The sequence below is a fragment of the Cucurbita maxima genome, unplaced genomic scaffold (assembly GCF_002738345.1).
Source record: "Cucurbita maxima cultivar Rimu unplaced genomic scaffold, Cmax_1.0 Cma_Scf00022, whole genome shotgun sequence".
Classification (NCBI taxonomy): Eukaryota; Viridiplantae; Streptophyta; class Magnoliopsida; order Cucurbitales; family Cucurbitaceae; genus Cucurbita; species Cucurbita maxima.
Window position 1 is genome coordinate 3,585,593 of NW_019272038.1, and position 8,793 is coordinate 3,594,385.

Here is an 8,793-nt window from a genome sequence, read left to right on the forward strand (position 1 = left end):
AAAAAAAAAAAAAAAAAAAAAAAAAAAAAAAAAAAAAAAAAAAAAAAAAAAAAAAAAAAAAAAAAAAAAAAAAGTGAGATCCCACATCGGTTGGAGAGGAGAATAAAACACCCTTTATAAGGATGTGGAAACCTCTCACTAGTAGACGCGTTTCAAAATCTTGAAGGGAGGCCCAAAAGGGAAAGCCCAAAGAGGACAATATCTGCTAGTGGTGGGTTTGGACGGTTACAAATGGTATCAGAGCCAGACTCCGGCGATGTGCCAGCGAGGAGGCTAATCCCCGAAGGGGGTGGACATGAGGCGATGTGCCAACAAGGACGTTGGGCCCCAAAGCAGGGTGGATTTGGTGGGAGGTCCCATATCAATTGGAGAAAGGAATGAGTGTCAGCGAGGACGCTGGCCCAAAAGGGGGTAGATTGTGAGATCCCACATCGGTTGAGGAGGAGAACGAAACACCCTTTATTAAGGCTATGGAAACCTCTTCCTAGCAGATGCGTTTCAAAATCTTGAGGAGAAGCCCTAACGGGAAAGTCCAAAGAGGACAATATCTCCTAGCGGTAGGAGGCTGATCCCCGAAGGGGGTGGACATGAGGCGATGTGCCAGCAAGGACGCTAGGCCCCAAAAGGGGGGGGGGGATTTGGTGAGCCACACCAATTGGAGAAAGGAACTAGTGTCAGCGAGAACATTGGGCTCCAAAGGGAGTGGATTGTGAGATCCCATGTCAGTTGGGGAGGAGAACGAAACACCCTTTATTAAGGCTATAGAAACCTCTCCCTAGAAGACGCGTTTCAAAATCTTGAGGAGAAGCTCGAAAAGGAAACCCCAAAAAGGACAATATCTGCTAGCGATGAGCATGGAATATTACAAATGGTATCAGAGCCAGAATCCGACGATGTGTCAGCGAGGAGGCTGAGCCCCGAAGAGGGGTGGACATGAGGCTATGTGCTAGCAAGGACGTTGGGCCCCAAAGGAGGGTGGATTGTGAGATCCCACATCGGTTGGGGAGAAGAATGAAACAAGGGTGTGGAAACCTATCCCTAGCATATGCCTTTTAAAAACCTTAAGGGAAAGCCCAAAGAGAACAATATCTACTAGCGGTGGACGTGCACTTTTACAAACAAAAATACTTAAACGAACAATTTAAGTACAGTAGAAGAAGAACAAATACCATTTCTTAAATATTCAGGTGGAGTATACGCAAGATTGGTGCTATAACTTTTACCATCCCTGCTGTTTTTCATCAACCCAAAACAAGAAAGTCGAGGGTCACCATTCTGTCAAAAACCATCCACAAATTACCACATTGCTCTCAGACACACAAAGGATTCCCAAATGAGAGAATCTAACCAAGATCACCAAAATAAAATATTAGAAAGCCAATAGAAAATGAAGTATATCATATAAATTCCAATAGCATATATATATATATATAGGTAAAAGAAATTGTGACAGCACCTCATCAAATAGTACTCTATATGCATTCAAGTCGTGGTATAATGGAAGTTCCAGAGAGCTACAATAATCTAATGCCTCAGCAATATATAAAGCAACTCTTAATCTCATAGCCCATTCTATGGTTTGATTCTCCCCTGTCAAGTAAACAAACAGTTTCTTGCCATATTAGAGCAAATTGTTCAAAGAAATAGCACTAAATTAGAGATTTCCAAGAGAAATTGGCAAATATTTTAAATCCAAAACATGAGGAACATCATCAATGCCTTTAACATCTCATTGATGATAGGATAAGACAGTTAGGAATCACGAATCTCCACAATAGTATGATATTGTCAACTTTGAGTATAGGCTCGTGTGGCTTTGCTATGGGCTTCCCCAAAATGCCTCATACCAATAGAGATGTATTAACCCTCCCCTCAAACAAAGTACACTATAGAGCCTCCCCTTAATTGAGGTTCGACTCCTTCTCTGGAGTCCTCGAACAAAGTACACCCTTTGTTCGACACTTGAGGATTTTATTGACATGGCTAAGTTAAGGGCATGGCTCTAATACCATGTTAGGAATTACGAATCTCTACAATGATATGATATCGTCCACTTTGAGCATAGATTCTCGTGGTTTTGCTTTGAGTTTCCCTAAAAGACCTCATTCCAATAGAGATGTATTCCTTACTTATAAACTCATGATCATTCCCCTAAATTAGCCAATGTGGGACTCCCTCCCAACAATCCTCCCCTCGAACAAACTACACTATAGAGCCTCCCATAAGGCCTATGGAGCCCTCGTACAGCCTCCCCTTAATTGAAGCTCAACTCCTCCTCTGGAGTCCTCGAACAAAGTACACTCTTTGTTCGACACTTGAGTCACTTTTGACTACACCTTCGAGGCCAACAACATTTGAGAATTCTATTGGCATGGCTACGTTAAGAGCATGGCTCTAATACCATGTTAGGAATCACGAATCTCCACAATGGTATGATATTTCCCAAAAGGTCTCGTACCAATGAAAATGTATTCCTTACTTATAAACTCATGATCATTCCCTAAATTAGCGAAACTCACTCCCGACCATCTTCAACAAAGACATCACTATATTACTACTTCACGTTTGAGAGCCCAAAACTCCAAACGAGACAAACCCATAAATAGAAATAATCATCATGACCAAACAAAGAACAAGAAAGATCGAGCTGAAAAAACTCATTATCCCAACGTCAATCAATAATCATACAGTGGAAGAGATGCTTGGCGAGGGTGTCATTGGGCATAAACTCCGCAACAAGAAGCCTCTCATCGCCTTCACAGCAATACCCAATAAGATTAGTCAATCTTTTATGCCTCAATTTACCGACCCCAGATGCTTCCTCCTGAAGAACACAACCAAAAACACAAATTAATCAACAATCGAATAAAACCCATATCGGAATTCAAACCCCAAACCCCCCAACCCCAATGTAATCAAGAAGGAAGTACAGCGAACTGCTTGGGGTCGGGCCAAGCCAACTTAGTGAACTTCTTAACGGCGATCCAACGGCGGTTGTTCTGATTTTGAAGGCGGCCTTTGTAAACGACATTGGGGGCTTTCTCGCCGCTCTCGGAGACGATGTAATCGGAGCTGAAGTTATTGGTAGCAGCCTTGAGGTCGGCGAAGGAGAACTCGGAGAAAGCAGGGATGCCGCCGCCGGCGGGATCGGAAGGGCCATTAGAAGGTTGAGACTGGAACCTGTTTTGTGCATAAGGGATATGATTTTGAGCTCTCTGTAAGGACGATCCACAACAGCCCATAGCTCCAGCACTCAGTCCCCCCACCTCCACCAGCTCTGTTTTTACTTCAAAAAACTCATACAGAAAAGCTGCAGAACAAATCAGAGAATCCCAGAAGCCATGATTTAATCTTTCCTCTTCTCGATGTTCTCATGGGGACAGCTCTCCTTGCTGTATTAAATTTCTTTTTTTTTTGGGCTTATTTTCCATGGCTGAGTGAGTACTGACAAGACCTTTGTCTTTCTCTCCGCTTCCTCCTCACATTGCGTTGTCCTTTTTGGAGAGTGAAGGGGTAATTTTGTAATTTCACTTAACGTCTCTTTTTGGTTTTTCTTTCTCGCGCTGTTATTGGATCATAATTATTTATAGTTTTATATTTATTTATTCCAAAATTACGTGGAAAATATAATAATGCTATAGCCTTTGTGTTGTGTCTGATAATGCATTTTGTTCATTTTTATAGTTTTTATTTTTCTATTTTTAAAAATTAAAACTTAACCATGAATTTTTATACCTAATAAAAAAATATATTTTTCAAATTTTTTTATTTTTTATTTTATATTTTAATTAAAATTTCAAATAATTTTTAGAATTTAACAATAAAAGAAATTTTCAAAACCAAAAATTAAAAATGAATAAAGCTTCTTATTTATTATAATTTTTTTAAACTAAGATGAACTTTATATTTTTTTTGTATTAAAGAATTATGTCTGGCAAAATAAATTATAAGTCATCATCCGTACACCTAAAAGCTTATTAATAATGGTTAATCTGTACATGGGTCATTGCTAGAGTCAGGAAATGCAACCACATGTAACTATGGTTTTATATTTAATAGAACCTAAAATTATGTCAATAGTTTTGAGAACTAATTTCATTTTTGGTGGGTTTGGATGCATAGTACTATTCTACGCAAGCTCTATGTCACCATCCTGCTTGTTGAAGGTGTGTAGCATATGGCCACGTGATGGATGTCCTAATCATGTTTGTCTAGGATGTGTTGTTCATGGTCGCATGCCCGTTCCAATCCCATTTTACTTGCTTCCATGCTAGATAGGCCTTTACAATTTTTGGTGTGTCAATATGGGGGTGTATGATCAATCACCAAAATTATGTTTACACGTGTTGGAACTAAAATGTTTCAAAATGTACTATAGCGAATGTGATTAGTAGTCAATTCTTCTCATCCGAGTTATATGCTATCAAAATCGTGGTTGTTGCTTATTTTCTTTTAGCTCATAACATTAATGTTTTTCAAATTATTTCAACGCATTTCCTCGCTAGTGTTTTTTAAAATATTTCTCTCAAATGTGGCTCAATACTCAATCTTACATCAAAGTTGTCCACAAAGTTCAACTTTTATACTTGTTGGGTTAGAACAAGTGTCGCACAATCATTGTCTCACTGTCACAAGAGTGCAATTGTGACAAGTGCTATCAGAAACGAGTCGGCTCCTAGAATTGTAGTACAAAAACATGTATGTTGCAAAAAAACTGGACCAAATCCCAGGTTGATTGATTTGTAAAGAACAAAGATCAGTTACTCTATCTGAATGATTTTCTTTATGGAATGTGGCCTTTGGTGTCTCGCATGAATGAGATTGCCACTAAAGTTGACAAGATCGACGAGATGGCAAGTTGCCTTGAGGCAATGCTTATCCGTGAATTAATAGTTAAGGTTGAGGCACTAGAAGACAAAGCCACAACAATTAGTGGCTTCAAACATTGGGATAGCTCGATGAGCTCTGTTGTCTGGATGGAAGAACACATCGAGGGATTAGACAATGCTCAACAAACGGTCATTTAGATGGTTTCTAAAATGTCTGAGGATCCCTTGGAATAGTCCGGACTTAAGTGGCAAATCTAAGCTATCATACTTAACCTCACCATGAGAAGGTGGGGAACCAAAACTCAGGTGAGGTGTAGTCCAATTCAACAAGATAAAAGGTTCTGGATCCTAAGTCCTTCTATGGGGTTCAAGATGTTAAGGCTCTAGGGAACTTTATCTTTAACCTCGAATAGTACTTTTGAGTCACAAATACCGTAGTAGAAGAAACAAAGGTCACATTGGTAATAATGCATCTAGTTAACGATGCAAGTTGTGGTGGAGATCCAAGGACATGGACATTTAAGATGGTCAATGTATTGTGGACACTTGGGAGAGCTCAAAACAAGAACTCCACTCTTATTTTTTCTCAAAGAATGTCGAGATTATTACAAGATGGAAGTTGAGAGAGTTGAAGCATATTGACAAAATATTTGAGACTACATTAAGTAGTTTTCTAGGCTTATGTTAAATATTTGTGATATGTCTGAGAAAGACAAGGTCTTTAATTTTATTGAGGGGCTGAGAAGTCGTGGGCGAAGACCAAACTCTACAAACAAAAAGTTTAAGACCTTTCCACAACCTATGCTACTGTCAAACAATTGTTTGATCTTAGCATCGATCAACCCCAAGATATAAGGTGGAATCAGTCTTTCGCAAGTAGCGGAAATAAGAATTATCGACAAAGGTAGGGGAAGTGACATACTTGAAGGCCGAGGAGGGGAATGCGAGTCCCAAAGAGGTAGAACTCTATGACGGAGACCTCACAGCCATAACACTCACAGTCAAAGCCAAGGCCCCTTGTTTTACTTCATATGTAAGGGAGTCCACTGAGAAATCGAATACCCCCAAAATGCAACATTCTTTGTCTTCCAAAATTTGGAATGAGCTCAGAAGATGAGTACGAGACTGCGTAAATTGAAACATCGCTAGTCAAAAGTGTGGAAAACCCCTGCATGCGGGCCCTAAAGTATTTATTTTTCCTCCAAAAGAGAGTGGGTGAGCTAGAAGAGCTAGTGGGATGCGGTCTAATGTACATCAAAGCCTAGGTCAACCACAAATCGACCAGTAACACTATTGTTGACTTTAGAACCACCCACAATTTCATGACAAAGACGGAAGCAAAATGCTTGAACATTCTTTGACATAGAGATATGGGACAGATGAAAGCTATCAATTTTACACCCTTACCTGCCCCAAGGGTTGTAAAGAGAACTCTGATCAAGATATGGACTTGGATGAGACAAACTGATTTTATGATTGTCAAGATAGATATCTTCGACACTGTGTTAGAGATAGTTTTTCTGCTTGAACACAAAGTTATTCCTATGCCCCTTGCGAAGTGTTTAGTAGTAACGAGGTCCAACTCAATAACATTCAGACTATCAGCCATCAACCAAAAAGGGTAAAGATGATGTCGGGGCTACATTTGAGAATGAATCTTATCGATGATGAATCCATGCTCGCTACCATTGCCATGGTTGAAGAGGGAAGCTCGAGCAAGCTCACTTCAACAAAAATCACATAGGTAAAGTTTGAAAGACATAGAAGCATGTTTAAGACTTAAACCAAATACATGGATAAAATGACAGAAATACCCTCATTATATCGGTAAGTGATTTTGAGTGATTTTCTTGAAAATTTATATAAGACCTATTGACTATGCAAGGTTTCAAAGCAATTAGAACGAATTTGGAGGCATAAACCATGATTCGGGTGGGGAAGAAAGACGAAAACACCCCTCATGCCCAACCTATGGGAATACAAGACCTTAAGGAACTAAGAAAATGAAACCTATGAGAAAATCAATGTATGGGATATGGAAGGAAGTAATAAACACAAACATCCCAACTTTGATTGCTTTGATCATAATTCAATTATCACTATATTACACTAATAAACTCTTTTATATCTCAAGTATTTGAAGCTTCCTTTCGAATTAATAGATATTAACCCAACCGTATATAATATGTATGTAACAAAAATAATATTTATGTATCTTTTTTTTCTTAATCTCATAATTATTATGTTAATGCGAGATGGCATTTAGTATAGAAACTCTAGTATCAATCAACCTCCGAAACAGTTTCTCCGTGCTACTCTCAATGCACCGAATCCCTTCCTCCAGATCCCTCATCTTTTCAATCCTCACCGTCAATTCATCCACCTCACCATTTTTACTCACTTCCATAAACTCCAATATCCCATTCTCAACCTTCTTCGTCTTCCCCGTCCACCGATTCCTCCGTGACCCCAACGACGCCCCAATTCCCTCAAAAACCGCCACCGAAACCATCCCCGTCACTTCCATCACATCCTTAATCGCCGCCTCCAGCTCCTCCTCGGAAACCGCCATCCCCTCCGCCGCCTTCACTCCCCGGACCACCGATACCAACTGGGTCGTTTCTTTCGCCATACGTTTTCGGGCTTTTGTGTATAAATCCAATTTGGTTTTGTCTTTTCTCCTGATGGCCACATGGGCTGCCACGTGCTCCTCTCTGAACCCCAGGATGAGGCTCTGGAAGATTCCGTAAGCGTCGATGAAACGGAGGAAGTCTTCTAGAACATTCTCCACCCATTTCGACAGCCGACATATCGACTCCCGGGATTGTGGGAGTTGGAGGATGTCGTCGAGATAGTCGTGCACGAGTTTTACGGTGGTAAGTCCACGGCAGAGCCAGTCGGCGTCGCGGTGGTCGGTGGACGACCAGGATTTGAGATTGGCGATTTCTTCCTTGAGAGATGAGATCAATGGGTGGGATCTGCAAGGTAAACTGAGGGATCGAAGGTGCCGGGAAATTCGGGGCTTTGTTTGACGGGAAATGGCCGGCGGCTTGTTTGGGAATGATAGAGAGCGCCGGAAAACACCCACCATTTTGGTTGGAATGTTTTGCGGCGGCGGTGGCGGTGGCGGTGGCGGTGAGGGAATTGGATTGGCGTCGAGTTTTATATAGTGGGAAATGGGGAGTGGGGCCCATTCATGTGGAAGGTAGAGAAGTGACAGAAGGCCACGTGGAATGTGTTTAGCTGTTTGTTGCTGTACAGACTGCAACATGTGGGCATTTATTTTCCTAATTTTTCATGTCCGCTTGCAACCTTCGATTATGAATATATGATTTAACAACAATAAATATAAAATAATGCAATCTATATAATAATAATTATTATCGTTATTATTATTATTATTATTAATTGCATTATTATTATTATTATTATTATTATTATTATTATTATTAATTGCATTATTATTATTATTATTAATTGCATTATTATTATTATTATTATTATTATTATTATTATTATTATTATTAATTGCATTATTATTATTATTATTAATTGCATTATTATTATTATTATTATTATTATTATTATTATTATTATTATTATTATTATTATTATTATTATTATTATTGTTATTATTGTTGATTCTTCTTAGTGTTCCATCAGGTAAAGGAGTATTGATTTAATAGGAAGGAGTATGACTCTTTTACTCTTTAATCAAGTTCAGTAGTTCAGGCAATAGAGTAGAGGTTGAGTCTTGAAAAGCAAGCAGCTAATCTAATTAATGAATTTACTCGACTGTAAATAAAGCAGCTAACTCCTGAATTTCTTCTGGTTTCGGCTTGACTGACTTCCTGTCCCTGAATTTCTTCCTTACGGTTACTGTTCATTCGCTTCTCTTTCTTTCCTTCCCGCTCAGGAGTATTGATTTAATAGGAAGGACTATTGATCTTTTACTGTTCAGGCA

General features: G+C 39.3%; 2 protein-coding genes across 2 annotated transcripts in view; both read right to left on the minus strand.

The window, feature by feature from the left end:
* The window catches only part of LOC111495994 (probable serine/threonine-protein kinase At4g35230), a 7,009-nt gene extending 3,582 nt beyond the window's left edge, over positions 1 to 3,427 (minus strand). Inside the window, exons 1-4 of the mRNA XM_023146209.1 lie at positions 2,931 to 3,427; positions 2,689 to 2,824; positions 1,457 to 1,590; positions 1,170 to 1,275 (exon numbers count right to left, since the gene is read on the minus strand). Coding sequence (XP_023001977.1) covers positions 1,170 to 1,275; positions 1,457 to 1,590; positions 2,689 to 2,824; positions 2,931 to 3,242 — 688 coding nt within the window. The 5' untranslated portion in view covers positions 3,243 to 3,427. The remainder of the gene's footprint in view (positions 1 to 1,169; positions 1,276 to 1,456; positions 1,591 to 2,688; positions 2,825 to 2,930) is intronic.
* Positions 3,428 to 6,867: 3,440 nt separating this feature from the next.
* LOC111495995 lies at positions 6,868 to 8,145 on the minus strand. Its single transcript, XM_023146210.1, has one exon. The coding sequence runs from the start codon at positions 8,098 to 8,100 to the stop codon at positions 7,075 to 7,077; it is 1,026 nt and encodes a 341-aa protein (XP_023001978.1). The 5' UTR covers positions 8,101 to 8,145; the 3' UTR covers positions 6,868 to 7,074.
* Positions 8,146 to 8,793: the final 648 nt, after the last annotated feature.